This window comes from Saccostrea echinata, unplaced genomic scaffold, assembly GCF_033153115.1.
Source record: "Saccostrea echinata isolate AGI-Se365-2 ecotype Australia unplaced genomic scaffold, CSIRO_AGI_Sech_v1 ptg000009l, whole genome shotgun sequence".
NCBI classification, from domain to species: Eukaryota; Metazoa; Mollusca; class Bivalvia; order Ostreida; family Ostreidae; genus Saccostrea; species Saccostrea echinata.
Window position 1 is genome coordinate 25823608 of NW_026889758.1, and position 26393 is coordinate 25850000.

The following is a 26393-nucleotide window of genomic DNA, read 5'->3' on the forward strand; positions in this document are numbered from 1 at the left end:
CATGGCATTTTATAGATACTCATGCTAAATATTGGGTAAAAAGTTGCTGGGAGAAAATAACAATGTTGACAATCACAGGAGAATAGTGGACGATGTTGCAGAATTTGCTGCCATTGATTTGTCAGGTGTTTCGGAGTGAAATTGTTCACCGCGGTATTTTTTGTCGGTTTGATACAGTACGGTACAAAATCTCTGTTTTCAGTTCATTTTTTGGTCAGGTTTGGCATTGGTAAAACCTTGAATAAATTTTGAAAATGTGATTTTTTGGGACAAATAGTTTGTAGAATAATTTTAAAATTCAATTCATTCTAATCAATATCTTCTAATCAATTTTCACATAGATGAAGTTACTGGTTTCAGTGAAACAAGACTGAAAACAACTTTGAATTTGTTTCCTTCTATCATAATTGTTTGTTGTTTAATGTCAATCTCAAGAATTGTTCACTCGTATGGAGACGCTTCCACTTGCCGGTGAAGGGCTGCAAATTTAGATCTATACTTGGCACTCAGGGCCATTGAGTAGTGATGGCTCTTTATGTGCCAGCACCTACTGCGACATGGGACCTCGGTTTACACAGTCTCATTCGAAGGACTGGTCTCCCAAGTCTTGCAGTGGGATTCTTCTATCAAAATGCATCTAAAATACGATTCAATCTAATGAATCGTGAATAAAATTGTCAATAATGTCGATATTCTGGTATATTGTGATTTATATATATAGTTGACAAAAAATATTGTATTGCGATACTTTTTCTCAGTACCAATATACCGGCAAAATGCTTGAGCTTGGAATTTCTAAAGTAAAATATGAAATTTAAGATGTCAGAAACGTTGTCAATGGTGCCAAACAGTAAGGTTGCTGTTGTATGGTTGTATTTCGTTGCAAAACTGTAGTGAAATAAAAAAGAACTTTCTTGTTACAATATGCATTTATAATAGTAATATACACTCTCCTTATAAAAGGAGGTTAATAAAATAAGAAAAAGTCATTTTAACTGTTATTGAAAATATTGCAATACATATCGCAATACAGTGAAAAAATATTGCAATATATCGCAAAACAAATTCCCAGTTGATACCCAGCCCAAATGTGTTCCCTGGAAGACTCTACTTAGTACTGGGATTATATCAAAAGAAACAGAAATAATTACTTGGAAGTTGTATCAAATAAGTGACTAATTGTTTACTAAGCATGTCAGAAACATTGTGAAAAGTGATAATCAAACACAGGAAGAAGAAATAAACTAGTTAATGGGAGGAGATTTTCACTTGCAATGTTAACCGAGACAGACACTAAACTATGAAAAAAACTGCAGTAGATATTAACAATAATTTTAAACTTTATGACTTTATTGTTCCCAGCACATACATAAAGTATTCACCCTGTGCTATTATGAGAAAGCACCAGGTAAAGTTCAAGGTTTTCAGAAATCATTGTCATTGATTGCATTGAAGTGTCACAGATTATTAATATTTCATGAGAATCATATTGCTTACCCTAACCATTAAACCCTGAAATGATTAATCTTCCTACATCTAGTAGACTTCAATAGGTTTACCAAGAAGTCTGGCAGTGACATAAAGTGGATCCTATAGATGCAGGCCCATTTTAAAAGAAGTCTAGAACAGGGGCAATGCAGATAAATCCTGTGATAACTTGCATACCACAAAAAAGTAGTTGCGATGCAATGTTTAATGGTCATAATATCTTGTATTTACATTATTTAGGTTTTATGCTAAGAAGTAAATACATTTTTGGCTCACCTGAGCCAAAGGTTTAAGTTGGTATTTGTCCTTTATCTGACATTGTCATTGTTGTTGTCAGCATTGTCATAAACTTTTCAGATTTTCCTCTTCTGATCCCAAACCCTAAAGTAAGAAATAGTACAAATTGGGTTGTTTATTTAAAAATCTTCTTTTACTAGACCAGAAAAGATGAAACTTATTTGAAAGCTTCCTGACATAGTGTAGATTCAAGTTTGTACAAATCATGATCCATGTGAAGGGCCATCAAAGTTTTAAATGGGATTACAAAGGAAAAAATCTTTTAAAGATCAGTTGAGCCATAATTAGTCATATTTTTAAAGAAGCATCCTTAGATTGTGTAGATCAAGTTCGTTTAAATCATGACCCCCAGGGGTAGGGTAGAGCCACAATGGGCAATCAAAGTTTTACGTAGGAATATATAGAAGTAATTTTATAAAAATCTTCTTCTCAAGAACAGCAAAGTCAAATTGATTAGTCATATTTATAAAGGAGCATCATTAGGTAGTGTAGATATAAGTTTGTTCAAATCATGACCCTGGGGGTAGGATGGGGCCCCAGTAAAGGATCAAGGCTTTACAAAAAATCTCAAGAACAGCAAAATCATGATTAGTTATATTTATATGGAAGCATCCACAGGTAGTTAGATTCAAGTTTGTTTGAATGATGACCCCCAGGGATAAGGTGGGACCATGATGGGGGATCAAAGTTTAAAATAGGACTATATAGGCAAAATCTTCTCTACGACAGCAAAGCCATGATTAATCATATTAATATGGAAGCATCCTCATGTAGTGTAGATTCAAATTTGTCCAAATCATGACCCCTGGGATTAGGGTGGGGTAACAATGAGGGATCAAAATTTTACATAAGAATATATAGGAAAAGTATAAGTATTCTTATTAAGAATAAAAAGCCATGATTAGTCATATTTATATGGAAGCATCTCCAGGTAGTGTAGATTCAAGTTCAGGGTTGTCTCTAAGACCAGGGGGCTGGAGAATTTCCCCACCTATAATGATGTAATCCCCCGGTTATTTCGGTATTCCTCCTAAACTCCCCAGTAAGGGAGGAACCCCAGTTCCCCTTCTACTTTTTAAATGTCCCGTTCTATTTCAATTCTTAGGGACAACCCTGAAGTTTTTTGAAATCATGACACCTTTGGGTAGGTTGGGATCACAATATATGATTTCAATTTTACATAAGAATGTATAGGGGAAATGTACTGAAAAAGAACAGAAGGGCTATATGACTCAGATGAGCATTGTGACCTATGGGCCTCTTGCTAGGCAGTTATTTTGATAAAATAAAACAAAAACTTAGAATTTCTTTCCCATGGGGGAAAATTTTTATGTGTAGATATTTAATGAATTTAATGCTATATAAATGTAGTGCATTGATCTGAATATAAAAATATTCCTAAAACTTAGAAACTTTAAATAATTTAAGGGACAGTGCGAACTGCAAATTGTTGTGAAAATAGCTTTATTTTGAACCTTTGTATGACGCAAGGTCCATTTTTATACGATTCCTACAACATGCCAAAAGCTAATTCCAAGAAGAAAAAATTAAAAGGATTTTACATTGGATAAATTCCTTTGTCATAAATAGTGATGCATAGGGATATATTGTTGCTAATGTGGTAATAAAATCCAAGATGTGCTGAATGTTTTAATGTCAAGCACTGATTAATTTTATATGACCAATGTCCCAAATAATCTTGTTAGTTCATTAGTTTGTCTGCCAATGTAATTCAGAATCCAAGAAATCTGAGAGTGAACATCCAGAAATCTGTAGTGGTTACAACACAATATGTGTCTGGCCATAATAAATCCATTGAACCTTTGGGACTAAAGGCATTAAAGTCTGTTGGCCTTTATTAAGTTGGCAGAAATAGTATAACACATTAAAGTAGTGGAATAAAGAGTTTGACAGCTGAAGCAATTATATAAACTGTTTTTGGCAGTTTACAAGACATTTGGAAACTTCACCAGACACTCGGAGGAGAATATCAATATGATTATGTATTTTTGAATGATAAATATGAAAATGTCTTAGTTAATCAGCCTAATATAAAATAAATTGATGATGAGAAATTATTCAATGCCAGTATATTGAAGAAAAATGTTAATATTTTTTTTGGTTTCAAATTGTTTCCATTTTTTGTGTATAAAAAATGATTCCTTGTTTATCTTGTATTTATATCAAAGGTCAATATCCTTGTTGAATGATTAGCAATTATTGAAGAAATATTTCTTGAGTTATTTAGAAGAACTATTTTTATTCAGAAAAATTATTTTTATTATCCCTAATGGTGGCATACATAATTTTCTAATAAATAAATAAATAAATATATATATATATATATATATATATATATATATATATATATATATATATATATATATATATATATATATATATATATATTTATAAAGCACTAAAAATGACCAACGACACGAACAATAGAAATTTTCCATATATGACAATTTCTATTGTTCGTGTCGTTGGTTATTTTTAGTGCTTTATATACTGTAAACCAACTATTATTCGTGTCATCTTTTATTCGCGATTCGTCAGTTTGAAATCAATCCGCGACGATTAATTTTCGCGACTGAGGAAACATTCTCATACTCTACAAATACAAAGCAAAATAAATGGTTCACGGCAATTATCATTCACGATTTATCATAGGTCGCGAAACTTATGAATATTTCTCGCACGCGACTAAAAGTTGGTTTACAGTAAATTTCCATCCTTGACCTTGTATCTATTTAGTAGATTCAACAATTAGGATATACATTGTACAGCTTATTTTAATGCATATAATATTGTAAATGGATCTAGTGAAAGCTCCTCACTTGATCATGCCAGCATAATTTGCTAATGTCGGAGCTCAAAATCTATCACTCATGATCCATGTCACTTTTAGACATGACTAACTTTGAACACCCAGATTATATGTACAAATCAACATTAGTCTCTTTGAAACTCTTTTGGCATTTAAAAACAAGTACTCTGGATGGATTTTATTTCTCTGTAACCTGTTTAAACATTTCAAAGGTCTATGCCAGTTTTTCCAGGTTTGAAACTTTATAGATTGTTGGAAAAAGAAACCTCTCCCCCTTTTTTGACGTCATTACAAGCCCTTAATTGTTTGGACACTCCATATAAAATTTACGATAAAATTTCATAGAACTTACAGAATGAGGTAAAAATTGCAAATTTTCAGAACAATTGTGTCATACCACATGAGTGAATTAACGGGAATTTTGGATGACAATTGCTCATATCAAAGGATTTTTTTCTTAGTTATACTTGGGTAGAAAAAACATCATCTTCTAGGTTGTGCTGCCTAGACTTACCATAACTTACAAAAACATCAACAATTTATTAAAAATAATTAAACTTATAATTTATAGATTATTACATAGATAGAAAAGATTATGTTAATTAAAAGTTTGAAAATTCTTTGATAAACATGTAGCGGTTTTAATTTTATGGCATATGTAGTATGGGTGTATACCTAAGTAGCTCTTCAAAAACTAATGTTTACATACAGATACAAAAGTTCTGCATCAGTAAATGTGTATTTTGTAAAGTAGCAAACAAGTAAGTTTTTCAATGTCAGTGACAAAGATTCCATCTGATGTTTAGTATCAATCCTTATTAACCTCTGGTTAGAGGATATTTCATCACCAAAAACTAATTATATTCTGTAAGAATTATAACTGTATTATTGCAGAGTGAACCTGAGTTAATTTGCTGGGCATTAACCTAAGTGCCATGTTTATGTCTAATGTTGTCATAATCAGGGTGCAGAAGAAACAAGGCCTGTCAAACACAATGTGTTTGTACCACTGAAGTATTCCAAACAGCTATTAAGTTCAAGTTCATTTATAACACTAACACCAACATTCAGTGGTACATGAGGTACCGACAGTATATAAAAAGTCTTCATAGTTCAATTGTGAAAAAAAATTAAATATATGATATAATAACAAATTTATATGTGTACAAAATTTGGCAACAAACAATGAAACAATGAAACCTTGTCGCCTGCGTGGCACAGTGATTAGAGTGTTTGCTCTAGAGTCGCAGAGTAAAAGTTGATCCTTAGGTCGTGGGTTCGAATCCCACTGTGGGACATGGAGACCGGTCCTTTGGATGAGACCATATAAGCCGAGGTCCAGTGTTGCAGTAGGTGCTGGCACGAAAATGATCCCTCACTGTTCAATGGCCCTTGGTGCCAAGTAGAAGTCAAAATTTGCAGCTCTCCACCGGCAAGTAGTGGTGTCTCGATATGAGTGAAAAATTCTCGAGAGAGATGTTAAACAACAAACAAACACAATGAAACCACAAGGAAAAAAGAAAGAAATGAGGACATATAAATAATTATGAAGGACAGCTGCATCATACAGACTTCTAAGTGACCTCTAAAATTTAGGCACCAGCTGGCTCTTAATCAAAAAAATTTAGTCTCCAATGCAAATTTTTAGTTGCCAGGCAATTTTTTCCTAGGTGCCAACTTTCGAAGCTGACATTAGTCAATATAAGCATCCATTAGGGTAGTCACGGGAGGTTGGTGTCTCATTGCAATCCCCAAAAGTGAGTAAAAGTCAACATGAACTATAAGCTAGTTAAATGCCATGTAGTTTTAACTTAAGCATGCATGTAAAACTCCATTGCTCTATACTACCAGCCAGAATAGGAGTTAATCACACATTTTTGTCATGGTTTGTGACTTTTGTATTCAAAAAGTTTTATTCTGTCATTTCTCTTTAAGAAATATGGATCTAATGAAATATTTCACAGGAGCTAATGCAAAGTAATTTGATGGGCAGTAAATTAATTGGAATTAAACTAATTCGCATTAAATTCTCTGTGTGAATGCAGTTCAAATTCAATTTGCAGTAACTTACGTTTAATTCAAATTAAACTCTCCATGTGAACAGGGCATTAATATTTGCTTTGGCTATAGTTACTCAAGTGAGTGGTGTGGCCCCATATTGGCTTTTATTAACAACTGCTGATTGCTACAAGATTTGGTAATTTTTTACCTATGATTTCTTCATCTGTTTTTGCTACTTTTGTGTTGTTCAAATCTCTTTAAGACTTGCTGATGCTACCATGATGTATCAAATTATCACTTAAACTTATCAAGTCTCAATCTATGGCTATCATAGTATTTTTATTCAGTTAAGATGTAATAAAGATTTTGATAACAAAATCAAACAAACATCAACAAAAAAATACAGATGATTGGGACTGCATGGACACCTTGAGAGGGGCAGATTAATTTGGATGAGAATCTAAAATTCTATTTTATTTGGTCTGTCTGCAAGTTGTACAAGTTTATTAGCTGCTTTAAAGTTGTTAGTCATTGCATTTTTGTCAACTACTAGAATTTGCTGCCTTTTAGCTCCAGTGTGGTTGGGAGTTAAGCTAGATGATTATTCTGCAGATCTGGATTTTGTGTATTAGGAAATACATGCTCTTACGCAAACCAAATAACAAATAAATCATCTCATTTTTCTTGTTTAATTTCTATGATTTTGCTGCATTCCCCCCCCCCCCCCAGTTTCTGAATTTGCAGATTTATTGCACCTGCTAAAACATCACTTTTATTTATCAATTTATCATTGGTCATTTTGTAGTTCACTTGAACATGTTTTATCTGGTGGATTTAGAAATGAGATGATGACAGCTGTGTCAACAAGAAGATCTTCAAAATATGTTCACTTTTGCATCTATCATTAAGGACATACGCAACGTACCTTACCTACTGATAATTTTTCAAGATATTCTTAATTTAAGATTTTAGTGCCATCAGATGTTCATAGACAAAAAAATCAGCATACATTACCAGGGGTCTTGAAAAGATATCAGTTGATGAAAATTCTTGTATAATTCAAAGAAAAATACACAAAAATTAGTAAACATATATTGTAGATGTTTTGTTTATCCAAACTTGTTTTAGAAGAAGTGCACAACAGCATATATAGACACTAAAATGTAGCACACAGTTCCTTAAGTATTGGAACTCTTCAACTCCAGGGAAAAAGACAATGAAGTTCAAACTACGTTGCGTATGTCCTTAAGTAATTGGCCACAATTCTTAGCATTTTATAAATGATGAAATGATAATGTATATAACTAATTTCTCAAAATTTGTCTTCATTTTTGGAGGAGGATAATATTTCATTTGTCTTAGCTGAAATCTGGCCAGATTGCAAAGCAAAAAATCAGTCTGTAGATTAATGATGCCTTTCCATTCTGTCCATTTGTATCAAGAATTTAATGATGTTGAGGATTGCTCAGTTGCAAGTGACTTCATGATATATTAATCTTTGAACTCAACACACAAGTTTATCAGGATAAGATATTTCAAATACTGCCATCAGGGTTTTAGCCTTGACCTTTGACCTTGAGATTAATAAACAAACAAAAACAATATCACCTATTCCATTATTTATTTATGTTTTAACATCACATGCAGGTAAAGGAGGATGAGATTTTAACATGGCTTTAACTTTGAAGTTTATAAACCAAAAGCTTGTATTAGCTCAACTGGGCTGAAAGCTCAAGATAGCTTTTCTGATTGAAAAGTGTCCTGCATCCATCTGTCTGTCTGTCTGTCTATGTTGTATACATATTCTGTATCCTGTAGTCACATTTTTAAAGTGAGATAATTAAGAAATACAATGTAAAAGTAGGTTTGGATCATTTAAAAAAATTTCTTCTAAGGTTGTGTTTGGATAGGGCCAGACTTAATAGAGTTTAAAAGTTATATATATATGGGAATAAAGCAAAAAAATCTCCTCAGGACATAAGGGCCATATTTAAACCCTGTTCACATGAATGTGCATTAAATATTTAATTCACAGTAAATTAATGCAAAGTAAAATAATGTGTATTAAGCTAATGCCCATGAAATTGTGTTCACACAATGGTTAAATCAAATGCAAATTGCAAAGTAAACTAATGCCCATAAAACTTTTTATTTCTACAGTAGGGCTTTTATGACTTCATTTTTCATGTCACCTTATGCAGAGCAGTTATATACGTTTGAAATTTTCGCCCCATGATTTGTTTTCACACCTTTTGCCCTTGTCACAAGTGGGTGAATTTCAAATGGGGCGAATTCAAAGAAGACAGCATTGTCCTTTGACACAACTGTGTCTGGGTGAATTTAAAGTAGACCAATACTCGCACTATGTCACTAGCGGATAGTAAAACCAGAACGACGCTTCCTATTTCCTAGATGTGCTTTTTTAACTATATTGGTTTGACTTTTACTTGGCGTTTTAAGGAGGAGAAGGACACATGGTCACATGACTCTGTTTAACTACGTCATAGTCTCCGTTGATATAGGTGCAAAACGTGTAAAGCGTCAGTTCTTGTATAAATTTTTGACAGTATTTTAACTTTAATTACCATCTTATATGAAAAAAAAGGAAAAAGTTTCAACATTCTGATAAACATTAACAAATTATGAAAAAGATTGATCCACTCCTATGTTTCCTAAACTGTGCGTCCAACAAGTCGGTGACGTCATACACGATCTGTTAGTACAGCAAGATCATACTCGGTGAACACGGGGGCAGTATTATTATGTAAAAACAGGTCATAATCTGTATATGATGAAATATTTTGAGAAACGGGGAACACAAAAATTATATTTGCATGGCTGATGACGGAAATCTTATGTAGGTTTATCTTATTTCGCTTATTTAGCTTACGTGTGACATCACAGTTGGTTTTTCCGGTACTCAAGAAATGTAACATGACACGTTTTTTGTCATGCTTATGTCCTCTTTAATGATGTCCTGTGAAATATTGAGGTCAGCTTCATCATTCCAAATTTTTACAGTTAATCAATAATTTGAAGGATTTGCATTTCAACGTAAATGAAAAAATATTGAATGATAGAATTTTTTACATTTTTTTATTAGCTCACCTGAGCCGAAGGCTCAAGTGAGCTTTTCTGATCAAAATTTGTCCGTTGTCTGTCGTTGTTGTTGTTGTCGTTGTCGTAAACTTTTCACATTTTCATCTTCTTCTCTAGAAATACTGGGCCAATTTCAACCAAACTTGGCACAGAGTATCCTTGGGGGAAGGGGATTCAAATTTGTTCAAATGAAGGGCCACACCCTCTTTCAAGGGGAGATAATAAAGAGTTAGTGAAAAATTAATAGCATCTTTTAAAAATCTTCTTCTCAAGAACCACAGGGCCAGGAAAGATGAAACTCATGTGGAAGCATCCTCAGGTAGTGTAGATTCAAGCTTGTTCAAATCATGACCCCCGGGGGTAGGGCGGGGCCACAATGGAGGATCAAAGTTTTACATAGAAATATATAGGAAAAACCTTCAAAAATCTTCTGCTCAAGAAAAGCAAAGCCAAGATGAGTCATATTTATATGGAAGCATCCTCAGGTAGTGTAGATTCAAGTTTGTTAAAATCATGGCCCCCAGGGGTAGGGTGGGGCCACATTGGAGGATCAAAGTTTTACATAGAAATATAAAGGAAAAATCTTTAAAAATCTTCTTCTCAAGAACAACAAAGCCATGATGAGGCATATTTATATGGAAGCATCCTCAGGTAGTGTAGATTCAAGTTTGTTAAAATGATGACCCCTGGGGGTAGGGAGGGGCCACAATGGAGGATCAAAGTTTTACATAGAAATATATTGGAAAAACCTTTAAAACTCTTCTTCTCAAGAACAGCAAAGCCATGATGAGTTATATTTATATGGAAGCATCCTCAGGTAGTGTGGATTCAAGTTTTTTCAAATCATGACCCCTGGGGGTAGGGTGGGGCCACAATGGAGGATCAAAATTTGACATAGAAATATATAGGAAAAATCTTTAAAAATCTTCTTGTCAGGAACAGCAAAGCCCTGATTGATCATTTTTATGTGAAGCATCCTCAGGTAGTGTAGATTCTATTTTGTTCAAATCATGACCCCCAGGGGTAGGGTGGGGCCACAATGGAGGATCAAAGTCTTAAATAGAAATATATAGGAAAATATCTACTGAAGAAGAACTGCAATAAATAGAAATATATAGGAAAATATCTACTTCTGAAGAACTGCAAAGCCATTATTAGTCATTTTGATATGGAAGGATCCTCAGGTAGTGTAGATTCAAGTTTGTTAAAATGATGACCCACAGGGATAGGATCAGGGCACAATGGGGGATCGAAAATTTTACATAGGAACATATATAGGAAAATATCTTCTTCTCAAGAACTGAAAATCGTGTTTAGTCATTTTGATATAATAGCATCCTCAGGTAGTGTAAATTCAATTTTGTTCAAATGATGACCCCCAGGGGTAGGGTGGGGCCCAGTGGGGGGTAGAAAGTTTTACATAAGAATATATAGAAAAAATATTTCTTCTCAAGAACAGAAAATCTATGTTTAGTCATATTGATATGGAAGCATCCTCAGGTAGTGTAGATTCAAGGTTGTCCAAATGATGACCCCTGGGATAGGGAGGAGCTACAATGGGGATCAAATTTTTACAAAGGACTACCGGTATATGGGGAAAAAATTTTTAACCCCCCCCCCCCCCCCCCCTAATCTTCTCTATACTGAACTGATTTGTGCTTTTGCCTAGCCAATGTGCTCAGGTGAGTGATGTGGCCCTTGGCCCTCTTGTTATTTAAGTTGTCTTAAAAGATGCGTAATTTTCCATATCCAGATGCAACTTGTGATAGACAAAACTTGCTTTTTCGAATTTTAAATCTATTTACACTCTGAAATATTTTAAAAGATACATGTCCACTTTAATAAATTTTATATCTGCTTTAAAAATCCCATTATGGACAGAGTAATGAGTCCGGAAACATGGAGAATTAAAACTCCACTTAGATACTGTAGAGCATAGTATTTGTCAATCAATATCTCCAAAATAAGGTAAGAAACCTAATGATATAACTGCTTTAAGATATGTAGGACATACTGAATTAGAAATATACAAAATATGAAAAAAATTGAATGACAAGTATTTTTTCAGCTCAGTGTCCTTCTCCTCAAATTATAATCCAGTAATGATTTTGCTCTAAGTCGGTCGCATCAACAAACTTATTAACATTGATTATACAGTTTAAGAAGAAATTAATTAAAAAGGGAAGGCTGGAAATAATTTTCATTTACAGAGACATGATTAGGTAATAAAGTTAATAATATAAATGACATTTCTGTGGATAAGAATATGCCGATAACATGGACCATGAGTATGCTACATGTTTCAAAGTTGATGCGTCAGACAGGCCTAGACTTTTGCACAAGTTAAAGTTTGCAAGAAAAGGAATTGGTACGATTTGACACAGACAAATTTAATAAGTTTATTACTGCAAACAATACAATATTTTCTTTGAATAATTATTATCACATTACACCCATACCTCCACCCCTCATCCCCCATCCCATTAAATCATAATGCTAAAATATTCTTGGAATACTAGTATATAAAAATAGTTGATTCACTTGCAGCAAACTTACTTTCTGTAACCAGATCATCCAGTTTGTGAGAATCAGTCAATCACGTGTTGATTCATTGTCTCTAATTTACTGAAAAGAGTTTTTTTTTTATGCAAAACAAGATAATTTTTAGGGACAATAGGTACTGGGTGTGTATTATTATTGTTTTAAATATGTACAACTTTGTAGATACAAATGTACACTCAAAGGCTAACTGTATTATAGTAAAATGTGGCAATATATTACTTTTGGAAGAAAAATTTCATGGGGGTCCCTTTAATGCAGAGCTCATACCATAAAAAAGATAATGCGTCAACTATAATTTTTTTAGCTTATTCTTTTTGTTAGATGTTATTTAGTGAAAAGAAAGCAAATTTTCGAAAACTGAGTCCATAAAAATATTAAAAAATGACCAAGATTGACCTGTGAAGCATATTTTCTCGTACTAAATTTTGATGCATTTACCTAACAAAGTGCACATATTTATAATAATTCACACAAAACAATGATAATTATATATGGTTCATTAACACTTTTCTATTCTATTTTGTGTATTAAAGTTGACTGTTTAGATTTTAATTCTTATATATAGACAAATTCATGGACAGGTACATTTTCATAAATTTCAGTATTTTGCATTTTGGGGTATATACTCTGAGAGGCAATAGCAGAAAATAAAGATATTGACATATAATTTTTCTTATGTCTATCCATTGCTGGAATGTATGTCTATCTTATAAATTAAAGCAGATTTTTCAAGATTGAGTCCTTTAAGTGCGGAGTATAGAAATACAGTACCTTAAAACAGAATAAAATTGTTTTAATGTGTGAAAGGGTGAAAATAGAATGAAGCAAAAATGACCTGTATATACAGTAGTCTTTGAACTAATTACAAGTTAACTCACTTGGGGCCATGATGGAGCAACAGTAGGTTTAAGTTTATATGAAAGTATATTGAAAATCTAAAAGGTAAGCAGGACCAATGTGTCTAAAGTGAGCAGCCTTGTCTGTGGGCCTCTTGTCTCTGTTCAGGGTGACCAATTTTGATCATCGTCTTCTCACTTCACATGTAGGAAAATGAAGTTGAGATGTTTTAAATAAAACCAGAGTTGACTTTTGGCTTGACCATGTAATTGGTACATAAAACTTTTTTAACTAACCTGTTTTTTGAAGATTTTTTTTTTAAATTTTTTTTTTTTTTTTTTTTTTTTTTTTTTTTTTTTTTTTTTTTTTTTTGTAGTTGGCCTGCCTGCAAGGAATGTTTTAGATTTTGCATTCAATAAATTCTGGCCTTTTATATGAATAGGGCATCATCAAATTTTGCTGAAATACACAAATTTTTGAAAATATAATTATAATAGATAAAAACAATAATTGAAGAATTGAAAATTGTATTATCATCCCATATATTTGATACAAAGATACTACATATCTGACAGGTTGTAAACAGATAATCATATAGTTGTCCCACATTATTATTACTGATTCTTTTTCTCATATTTTGGGCTTTATTTTGTTGTATTTTCATTATAAGTTACCACAATCATATCACAAAGATAGCTACTATAGAGAATTTCCAGTAGGGGGCTGAAAGATTGCGGAGTGGTCAGTTTTCTAGGTTTGATGAGATCAGAAAAGTGTCGATCTGTTAACCCATTCTACAAATCATGTTTCAGGCAGGTTGATATGATAACTTCATATAAATGATATGTGTACTAACTATGAGACACAATTGACTTTTAGATGTATATTCAAGTATATTACAAATAAGTTGATTCATGAATAGTGAAATTTTTGATAAAGCATATAATTATTAAATGTATGCTATTGTGCACTCTGCTAACAGTTTTCAAATGAATAAGGCCATTCCAAGTTATTTCTCTGTTTAGCGTCCACCCGTCTTTCAAAAACCTACCTACCTATTCGCAAAAAACACACAAAGCAAAAAATAAAACAAAGAATTGATAATCATAAAAATGAGGTCAATCAAAGAATTTGATTTCATTAATCTATTTTTCTCATAGTTAGATATATTCTTAAGCAAAATCAGAATATTAAATGCTTAAAGTTTACCTAACATGACATATTGTAGACAAATATTTAGAGAAATTGACTGAATTTAAAGATTTTGACCAGTATAATCGGTTTCAGGACTCCTGATTTTGTTTGTTTTTTCTGATATTGGGTGTCCAAAACTTAGGCGCACGCGGACGCTAAACATAGAAAAAACTTTGAATGGCCTAATCTACTTTTGCAACACTCTAGATTACTATCTTTGATTGTGAAGAAGTCGTAGAAATACTTGTCAAATATAAAGAGTCGCCCGTGTGGCGCAGTGGTTAGAGCGTTCGCTCTAGAGTTGCGGAGTAAGGAGTTGATCCTTACGTGGTGGGTTCGAATCCCACTGTGGGACGTGGAGACCGGTCCTTCAGATGAGACCATATAAACCGAGGTCCCCTGTCGCAGTAGTTGCTGGCACAAAAAAGATCCCTCACTGCTCAATGGCCCTGAGTGCCAAGTATAGGTCAAAATTTGTAGCTCTCCACCGGCAAGTGGTGGCGTATCCATATGAGTGAAAAACTCTGGAGAGGGACGTTAAACAATAAACAAACAAACAAATATAAAGAAGACAGTTATACTAGTACATTTCATTTAATTAATTTAATTCAGGTAAATGCAACAAGGATTGATTATTATGTAACTACATGCAGTATATGCACTGATCATCATGTATATTTAATATATAGTGAACTAGAGAATTTGAATTTTTTATACATCATGTCCATAATCTATCCCTGCACACAACCTGTGCACAAATCAAAGGTTTCCTGTTGCACAGTTTCGTTCAGTCCGATAATCAATTGATGTTTGGCCTGAAGTACGAAAGTACCCATTCCTACTAACTTGCATCTTTTTCATCCGCTTTCCCAACATAGTTCCGAATTCCTGTCGGAATTTATCATTCAGCCAGCCATATAAGAATGGGTTTACACAGGCTGAACTCATGGCAATTATTTTTAAAATTAAGTCTGTTAATTTGTAAGCATGCCCTAAATGGGTACTAATGTTTGGATTGAAGTATGAAACTATGCTAAAAATCTGAAAAGGAAGCCATGATATGGTAAAAGTTGTTGTTATTGCTATTAAAATTCGTGTTGTTTGGTAGTTCTTTCTAGTTTCCTTTCGTTTTATGGGACGTTTTTTCAGAACTTGGTAGATTTGGAAATAGAGTACAGAAATTATGATGTATGGTATAAAAAATTGTAGCACAAAGACAAACATTGTGTATGCTCGACTTGTTTTTAACTTCCAATTTTCTATGCAGAAACTTTTTTCGATAATGTCTTGAATAAAAGGTCGGAGATCAATCACTTCTTGACTTTGCTCTGTGTGTAGAATTATTGGAATTGAGCACACCACAGAGAAAATTATTATAAAAAACACAATGATTAAAGCCATTTGTATGGTCAGTCGCTTGCGAAATGGGAATACGATTAGGATGTATCTTTCAACAGCAATCATGAGCATAGCAAGTGTGGACATGAAAACTGGAACAGCGAACATAGGAATAATAATTTGGCACAGAACTGGACCGAATGACCAGTAATCTGTCAAACCATAATGCAGCTGGAATGGCAAATTAAACGCACAGAGCATTATGTCCGAGAATGCCAGTGTAGAAATGAATATATTTGTCACAGTGTGAAGTCGTCTGTTAATAATTATTACTATAATCACCATCAAATTCTCAATAAAACCCAAAAAGATGACGGCTCCAAACAGAATTATCATAAAAATCCTCCAGCCACTATTACGCAGCAGATTAGGGCTCTCAAAGTCAGAGATCTCAAAGTGGGAATCCATAGGCCATTGTGAAGAATTCCAGGATTCATTTCCATAGTAGTAGAGAGGGTAATCCAGGGTGGAATTTGGAAGCATCCAATCATCTGTCATTTTCCAGCTTTTTTTCTTGTAAAGAATTGTTGATAAGGTGGATGCCAGGTGTTATATCTTTATATATATATCCTTATATAGCAGTGGTTTCTTCTCCTTGTAATCAGATTGGGTAATACATGTAATTACTTCCTTTTGAATCAAATGCAGCCAATTTTTAGAGAGCTCATTTGGTTGTAAGATGTGAATAATTAAAAGGATGCAGCTGTAAATTTCTTTTTCTTTCTTCTATTCCCTTTGATGTATTGTTGGCAGTTGCCTGAAAAGAATAAAAGTCTGAAGATGAATTCCTCATTATGTTCAGATAGGAGAAAATAATGAATTTTGTATTGCATAAAATATACAAAATTTTAGTCCATAAAATTGAACATCTGAGTTACTGTGTAACACTAGTTTAACAAAAACAGTAAAAACCTTGACATCTTCAACATCCTGGGGCCATCAAAAAAACTTAATATTTAAATTAAGCTTCCTCAGACTCCATCAACTTTATGTATCATAAGACGATGTATTGATGTTAAAGATACAGAAATAAAACTGAATAAGTTTGAATTAAATTATTGTTTGGGCTATTACATGTGCTTGTTTGTATATCCAATACTTTAACCTCCACCATAATGACTGTATGAATTGTTGAGGCAACCAAATTTGGTCAAATAATGTAAGCAGCAGTGCTTTATTTTTTATATGAATATTTAACTTTTAGTATAGGAAGTTATACAGCTATACTAAATACATAATCTAGGAAAAGTTTGTTATTCATGGAATGCTCACATGTAAAATGTCAGCTGTCAGAACAGTCTGTATTTAGTGGCACCTTTAGGGAGATTGGACGAGACAAGTCGGGAGAAATTGGTTTTACATTGACATGATATTGACACCCTATACAACTTTCTCTTAAGGTCCCGCACAATAAGCTCTCAGTACAAACAAGACCCCTGAATGAACCATATACTCAATTACTACCCTTAGATTGGCTATAAAACTTGATTCCAATATGAAAGGCTTGATTAACATTTTTATAATTAAAAAGAAATGTTCTTAATTTTTTTGGAATCATGAAATAATTGAGGTTTTTAACTTTTAAAAAAGAATTTGAGAAATATATATGTCACAATCGAGACTCAACAATAAGGACATTCATCAATTAACCTTTTGTTCTTACTGGCGTTATGCTATTTCTTCCAATTGTCTTGAGATAAAAATGATTAATTCCTAGTGACAAAGAATTTGCAGGGGAAGAAAAGAGATTTTGCATGGTATTTGCAATTAGGAGTGTTGAACTTCTGATTATTACCAATAACCTACTAAGTCAGTGACGGCAACAAGTAATGTAAAACACACTTGATTTATATCTGCCATCATGTAAGGAACAGAGATCCCTGATTGTTATAGATAAGCATGATTAAATGAAAAGAAAATTGTTATAATTTCACAACAACTGCTTGAAAATTATTGGGGGGGGGGGGGGAGTCAATTTCTTATTGTAAGGAAATAGTTTCTATTTGACTGATTATAACAGGAATATGCTTAATATTCCTATTTTTTGTATGAAGACAATACTCATATTTTGTCCGATTTTTATTTTTCCCTGCATGATCAATGAGCCTGTGGATTTTGAAATTACAAAATGAGGAACCTGCAAAGACAGCTTCCCTGAAATTGATTCCACAGAATTTACAATTAGTTACAACATTTGTTACAAGACAATAAAATATTGCCAGATAGTGCATAAAGGATGACTGTAAAGACCTTTGAATGACCGAGATATGAGTGCCATTGTTAAAATCCATGCAGTTTTCTAATGGATATTCATTAAGACTTCAATAGAGAGCAGAATATTGACTCCCATAAAAGGACATTCAAAATTGAGCCAAAGGATCCTATAGTTTAATTTACACTCAGCTCATTAATATCTCATATATGTTCTGAATTAAAAAATTTACTTCTATCTCTTTGATATTAACACATATTTTTTTAAACATGTTAAAAAAAAACCCAGAAATTTAAGTATTCTAAACACAGAAGGGAAATAGAGATATTTTGATGTCTATTTTTATTAGGGATGTCAACGAGTACCCGGTTAACCGGGTACTCGATCGAACATCCGAGTATCAAATACTGAAAATGGTACTCGGTTACTCAGAAGTGTATTTTTTCTTATTTCAAAGTACATATTTTTATCAAAAACTTATCAAAAAATAACTTAAATATGCATACGGTAATTAGCGTGTCATCATCTACACCTGTAAAACACCCGTTTTTTAGTGGCTGTGTATATACAGTAATTAATGACCAATCACCTGGCGTACAGCCGTTCTCACTTATTGTGGTCCTTAATTTTTGGATGGCTTCAATGACTGTTTTCAGTGAACGTAGTTTAAGTATGGTCAAATCATTTTTAAATTATTTAGTTAATATTTATTTAATATATGACAGTGAAATTGAACATGCATAGAAATACCGCTACCCACTTCAAAAGTGAAGAAATATTTAGAAATAACTAAAAAGATTTTTAAAAATGTTGAAAGTCAGTTTCTGTAGTAAGTTTAGTGTATACGGGAGAAACAACCAACATACGGAATAATATTACACTAGCGACCCCAACAGTGCCCGTTCCTTCCCTTTCTCCAGTCTAAAATCACAAACCTGCGTAACTGATTGTCCTCCTTTTGCGTTGATGAAATAGATCCTAACAAGAACTGTGATCCATTTGTAATTTTGGATGTATTAATTGTGTCTTTTATGTTTATTTGATAAATAAATTTAGTACCAAAAAATCATTTCCGTTGGACTCGATGTTTATATATACATTTAGAACCGTGATAAAAACAGCTTTGGGGTTTAACAGAGCTTAACAGGACTCAAGAAAATTATTGTAGTTGTATTTTGTACACAGTTGTATTTACATTCTTACTGAGTACCCGGGTACTCGATCAGAAAAATGTCCGAGTAACCGATTATCAAAAATTGACCTATTTGACATCCCTAATTTTTACCGTTTGGAAACAGAAAGCAAATAAAAATGTAATGTGAATTTTTTAAAATGAAATCAGCAAAGATTCATAGACATTTTTCTGTGAAAAGGAAGGATAGTTTTTATTTGTACAGCAGCATCAAGAGCATGCAGATTCAGGTTTTTGCAAAGAGGGGACAATAAACAATGTCAGAGACACATTTCATCATGTTTATTTGCTTGCTTAGGAAAGGGAATGTGAATATATGAATAATAGTAGTTTAATAATTTTGAAAATGTGGAGATTCAGAATTATAATACATACTTATTTTTTGCAATATACATGTGAAGGAAAAGGAAAATTCCTATTTACTACCTTTCGTGTACTTATTAATGATATAACTTCTTGGAAATGGTAATATAATGTGTATGTGAATGATGATGATGTTTTGTTATTGATTATAGTTATACATTATTTAAAAGATACCCAAGGACATACCACAGTTTATTTACTAGTATAATAACTATACATTTAGTAATTATTATTCTACATGAAAGCTAAGTTTCATTGTAACCATGCAATGTCACCGTCTATCACAATTAATTACTTAAATTAATTTGCTATCAATCAACTTTATCAAATCATGACTGCTCTATCTGTACCTTTGGAATTTTTAATATTAAAGGGATTTCAATTTTTATATTAGCTGCTTTCTAATATATGAATTTGCAGACTTGATAATTAACAAGAAATGAAAATTTAACCAAATATTTATTACTTTAATAATAAGTTTGTTGAAAATTATCTGCATGTATTAAGTAATTGATTTATTTTTGGATGAAATTAAATGAATCTTTGTTATTCAAAACTGATTACCTGATAATAAATGCTGTAAACAGACTTATTTTAGCAGAAATCATATTTTGGCACATTTCGCACTGCTTCATGTCTGCTAATTCATGTACACCCTGATACAGATTCAGGCTAATAAATGATTTAAATTAATACATTTTGCAAGAATGAAGTATGTAAATTTATGATTGTTCTAATTAGTTGAAGAGGTATATTGCACTAAATTTTGAATATTATAATTTATGTACATTTACATAAAAAAGAGAAAGTAGAATTCAGTTTTATGAAATTCTGAAACATTTGGGAACACGTATGTGTTTGCAATACATTTAAATTGTGGTATGTAAAAAGTCTTACGAAATATAGTAGGCCAATCAAACTTTTGTTCAGTGTTTTCAGTTTATGCCTGTGATAGTTGTAATACTGAGAGAAAAAAGAATTGAAACAAAGCTTGCTTGTCTCAAAGAATTATAAAAACAATTTCCAAGTTAAGTCAGCTTTCTTAATATTATAGTAGACCAGATATCATTCATTTGCCTAGCTGAGTGCATGTTAATTAAGACTTAGATAAACTAAACAGAGCCCATGAGAAGATTCACATCATCAGCTATGATTGTTACTGAAAAAAATGTAAGTTGTATATCTTTAGGATTTTTTCAAATTTCCAAATACATCTTTGAAAAATACACTATCAAAATATTGGAGCAATTAAGCCCTTATATATCTGGATTAATTGTGGTAATTTAAAAGGTCATAAGTTGCTGTGATACCCCAGCTGATGAATGGGAGGGGAAAACCCATAAATTGACAGTAAATTTGTTCACATGTTATAACACTCAGATCTGTAAATTGGCCATAGAGATACTATAAAGTGATTTGATGCACCTGTATTTTCTTTCTCTCTATGAATAAAAGATTGTAGATATTGATTTAGATTACAGTTTTTTGGCTTCTGATCATGAGACCCAATTCTGTTAAATAAGTAAGACTAATTTGTCTGAGTGAATCGTTGCAGCAGTACTGTTTTTATATTTTGGTGCCTATTTAAGGATGTTTGGTACATTATTTAAATCAGTATCAAAGAACATACAGAATCAAAGTTAAGTTAAAAATGAATACAGAATGACCTGTAATGGGGTCAGTATTTTTCAGAGCAGGTACATGTGTTCCCTACATTTCTATTCCGGAGGCCTGGTCATTTAAACCATATTTTGTTCAGTATATATATTAAGTACATAATGAATAGTGCAAAGTCAAACGTGGTCATCTTAACATGGTTTTTTAGGTCTGTAAACACAACAGACAGAATATTTATAGCATAATGGTTGATGAAGTACCATTGCAATTAAGAAGAAAAAAAAACCTGTATTTTTGTGTAAGTAACTTGCTGTAAATATCAGTAAAGTGGACATCAAAATGACACATAATTACTAAAATACTGTTTTTGATAAACTAACAGCTTGGGAAACTACACTTTATAGGAGACAAATGAATCAACTCCACATAAGGTTAACTGTTGACAAATGTTGGGTCAAAACTTTCCATATTGGTTTAGCACAACATGTAAGCAATACATGTACAATGTATACATGTCGACATTTTACAAGACTATCTTTAAAACTTCAGAGTACCTTGAATCATACTGAAATGCATGAAATAAAAATTATTGCACAAAAAGTATATGTGAGCCTTCAATATTGAATGCCCCGGCGCATGCCATTCTAAACAAAAAATGTTGTCTAGTCAACCACCCAACAGCAATATTTAGGATTGGTAGAGGTAGCTAGGTAAGATGTGTTTATTTTCACACAAAATTCTTAATAATTATTTATTTTCTATCAGCCTCAATAAAAAACCTTTAGTTAGTAAGCAAATCATAACGCATGGTAGGGTCATTGGAATGATATGATATTGAACACTTTCAGGACAGACGCTGATGTTGCACTAAGTTTTAATTCAGATACTGATTATTTCTCATAAATTTTGAGTTCTTTAATTAAAATAATTAATATAAATCAATGGGAAAATGTTTTAGCTTCATGATAAAGGAGTTATTGAACTTTTATTGAACAGGTGAAGGTTGGCACTCGTTGGCTATACAAATGTACTTACAAGCTCTTGCATTTGTACAGCCAATTTGTGCCAATATTCACCAATATGACTATTATATATTGCCCTATAATATTGAATCAATTTTGGATATTATTTGGATGCTTTTCTACTACTGTCTAAGAGTAGAATATCTTGTATTAGTAAAGTGTTCATCATTCATCCATATAGCTGTTCATTTCTTTGTCTGCATGTAAACAGAATGCCATTCCTCGAATAGTTTTTTTGTCTTTTCAAACAAAATTTGGTACTAGTGTTGACTACGGTAAGTTATATAATTTTCTTTATCAAGTTTTAATTCAGATGAATAAGGTTGCAATAGTTACGGTACTAAAAAAAGATTGCTTTGTGAAATGCTTCTCTAACAAGTTTTTTAATGAAACCAAAAGAGGAAAAGAAATTTTATAGATTTCAGATATTGTCCTACTGAGTATATTCCTTATTCTTTATTTAATAACCATTAGGAGCACCAAGTCATTTATAAAATTAAAAATCAGGATAATGAAAATTGTGTATCTATTTGTAGTATTCTTGCTGATTAAGTTTTATTGAAATAGCTAGACCTGCACTGAAAAAATATAGTAGACTGCAGGAAAATAATTCTGTATGGATTTTAATTTCATTGAATGGTGTAGCCATGCAGTGGTTGCAAAAAAGATGGAGTAATCTTAAATGCTTTCAGAATCCCATTTCTCTAATTCTTATTTTAATGAGCTTGTAATGTAGTGACATTTCATTAAAAATTGAATTAAATCACTAAAATAAGCAAATACAATCATCAATCAAATATTCTATTTCTTTCTGTCAGATTTCAAAGAGAAAGCTTTTTCATTTTTTACAAAGAAAATTTTTATTATTACTCGAGAAAGAAATATTCTTTTCTAAGTTCAAACCAGTAAAGCTACAATCTCATGGGAGTCTTCTACTTGACACATTTAAGTCAAGAAAAAAATTCTTCATTTAGATGAAAATAGTCTTCACCAGTTCTTGAGTTTGATTTTATCATCATCATATATATCGTTATCATTTTGAAATTCAAAGCAAGCAGATTAACACCACATAGGGTAGATCAATGGTGCATAAAAATGAGGGAAATTGTTCAGGGGGGGTAATCCAGTATTTGCATGTACATGTAGTCTGAACCAATAGTTATAATGAGATTGATCTTAACCATATTTTATGGACCTACGATTTTATGACAGTTTACCACAAATAAGCATATTTACAAGATTATGGTGTTTATGCCTAGTTTGGTATAGGATTGGTTTAAGATAATGAGGTCACCATGTGCACATATAAACAAGCATTTATCACAAACATACTCTATATTCATAGGTTTGTATCTCCAACTTGAAACAAAGGATCAGATGCATATTTTGACTGTATATCATTACAGAGATGATAGTGATGACCCACTGTGATGCAGAGCCAACATATAGTTTCTATTCTTATTATGATAGGGGTGAGATTTTCCTGTTGCATCAAACAGAGTTGTATTTATGCACCAACAAGTTACAGAGGTAGTGTTGTATGCATTGTATTTTAGCCAATTGGAAATGGTGATTTGGAGCATAAGGAATGCTTGCAAACATTGGAATGTAGGAAATATATGATCAGAGAAAGAAAGATGACTTATTGTACACAAATTCTGGCTAAAAAGTTATCTCTTCAGACTATATTAATCAATAAAAATCTCAACCTATATTTTGCAGATTGGTTTTGAAATATATCAAACTTGAAACGTATGTAAATATGCATGTTATTTTTATATTAATAGCCATTTCTTAAGAATAGGAGGTTAATTGTAAATTTTCCATCTGGATAAACAGTAGTATATATATTTAGGATTTTTAGATAGTGTTCTTGGCACATGAATAACAAAGAACAACAAGTCCGAGCAAATATTGGCAGGTCAACTTGACAGAGAAATAATTCAATTGTATTTATAGTTCATATTTTAAGTTCCTTGGAATAAATTTATCAGGTGGTTCTATATTTTATCATGCATTAAGAGGTTGCATATTCTTCAGGATTGGAGATAAACTTGTGTCTACATTCAAACAATTTGTGTTTTTGCATACAGATTTTTATTTTTAAGAAATATAATGCTAGACTATTTTTGTGTCTGCATGGTGTTTGATAGTTTCTTCAAGAAATCTATTGAATTTTTGTTTAATTAATATATTAAAGAGTATATATATATATATATATACTGGTATATGCTTCAGCATTTTATTTACTGGTAATCTCAAAGTGCAGAGTTACCATGGACAATCATATTAGATACTAATACTTCATACGCAATAACTTGATCATTTTTAAAAAAAACTTTATTGCATTTTAGTTTCTGAAGAACCATTGTGTAACACTTTGTACAGTAATCACACTTTGCCACCTGCAGTGATTTGCCATTTTATTTGGCAATATTGTTAAACACATTGTACCATCTGCTGTTATTTTGCAATATTTGCCATGGTAATCTTATAAGGCAGTACTGCACTTTTTTAATTAAATTCTTATTGACCAGGAGCTAAAAGGTAGCTTTTTTCAGGTTAAAAGGATGGTTTATAATACTAACTCAAATTATTTTTTTAATAAAATTAATTGATCTATATTAAGTTAAAAATTTTAAGGTTTAATATTACCATTTTCAGACTATCAATAGTATAATTAACAATCTTTTTTTTTTTTTTTTTGTTATCTTCAATATAAAAGATATGAATTTTATATTTATACTCATAATATTACAGAAAATGTGTACGTATGAGTACATTTGAAACTTACTGCAATTTGAGAAGCATCAAAAGCCTAAGGTACTGAGAAGCATTTCAGAACCCACAAAGTAAAGTAGCTCAAAAGAAAAGTTATTTTAATATCATTAAAAAGAAAGAAAGAAAACTTGAAAAAAAAATATCTTAAACAATGAAAGAAAGAATACATACTTGTTTCAAATTTCCAGATTGGTAGTTAGGTCCAGTGAAAAGCTGGTATGGTGATTAAGTAAAACATGTGTATCTGTACAGACATCCTCTGCAGCATTATAGATAGGATTCACAAACCAAACCTTTAGCAATGCATTTTATTGGAATATTGAATGACTGCAGTTAATGGGAAGCTTCCACTGTTAAACTAGGCAGCCGTCAATCATTAAATGGGAAGCAGACTGCAGGATTTGATTGGTCATTTAATGAAACTGAGGCTGACAGTTGTATAGGTACATAGATAATTACTCTGCCATCTCTCTATTGACTATTTAGGAGTGACAAATTTATTTTTGCATTATTAGCTCACCTGAGCCATTAAATCAACGAAGCTTTCCTCTGTTCTTCTATCTGCCTGAAAAGTTTGGTAATTGGTAAATTTTTCTTTAGAGCAGTGCATGGCTTCCCAATTAGACTCATCAAACTTGGCACAGTGTATGGTTAGTTTCTAAAAGACAGAAAGTACCACTTGGTTTTTTTGTGCATTCCTTTAATATAAAAACAAACATGGCTTCACGCTGACTGACCAGCAATTAACGGTCACACCTGCAAAATCACAGCATTACCTGCTAATACTGATAGAGTTTACCTGTGAATTTAAAGAAATCACTTATAATTCCTGCTTGGTTCCTATTACATTAGCATTTTGATAAAATGAATGTTTAATGTTGGTGTCAAAAAATATTTTAGACCAAATTTAACACATATAATTAACAAACTTTTCCAAAAATTGAAGGTACAATTGAACAAGTCAATACAAAATTTTCATCAGTGGGTCCATCTTTTTATTTCATTTTTTGAAATTGCATGCTTTCAACCAATCAGGACTCGGTTAATAAAAGGAAATATTTCATTACCTGTTTAAATTTTTAATACCCAAAATATTATATTTTATTAGTGCAAAAAGGTCACAACATAATTTACAGTATTTTTTTCAATAATTAATATTCAAATTAATTTGCACAAAACATGCAACATCAAATTATGTCTATAATTGCCATGATTACATCTAGCAAAAATATACAGAGGTTAAAGTGATTAACCTAAAATGTAAATTTAATGGGGATGAAACGGTTCACTGTGGTATCGATTTACTGCGATATTTCTTCTTGGTTTGATACATAGTGCAAAATCTCAATTTTCAGTTTGGTTAAATTTTTGGTCAGGATCATTATTCAGTCAGGTTTCACATAGGTAAAAACACACTTCTCAGCATAATTATGTATAAAAAACGTAAATTTTTGAGGACTGATAGTTTGTAAAATAATCTTTTAACAGTCAATTCATTAT

General features: G+C 32.0%; 2 protein-coding genes across 2 annotated transcripts in view; one reads left to right on the forward strand and one right to left on the reverse strand.

Annotated features, from left to right (window-relative positions):
• Nucleotides 1–26393, forward strand: part of LOC133182108 (cleavage and polyadenylation specificity factor subunit 2-like) — a 117560-nt gene that overhangs the window by 24224 nt on the left and 66943 nt on the right. The window lies entirely within an intron of this gene.
• On the reverse strand, nucleotides 14890–25150 carry LOC133183518 (neuropeptide Y receptor type 5-like). The gene is made up of 2 exons (XM_061318468.1): nucleotides 25065–25150; nucleotides 14890–16463 (listed from the first exon to the last, which is right to left on the reverse strand). The coding sequence occupies exon 2, from the start codon at nucleotides 16202–16204 to the stop codon at nucleotides 15068–15070; it is 1137 nt and encodes a 378-aa protein (XP_061174452.1). The 5' UTR covers nucleotides 16205–16463; nucleotides 25065–25150; the 3' UTR covers nucleotides 14890–15067.

What these genes read in the sequence shown, in the direction of transcription:
- LOC133183518 (XM_061318468.1), bottom strand. Translation starts at nt 16,204, where the DNA reads ATGACAGATGATTGGATGCTTCCAAATTCCACCCTGGATTACCCTCTC.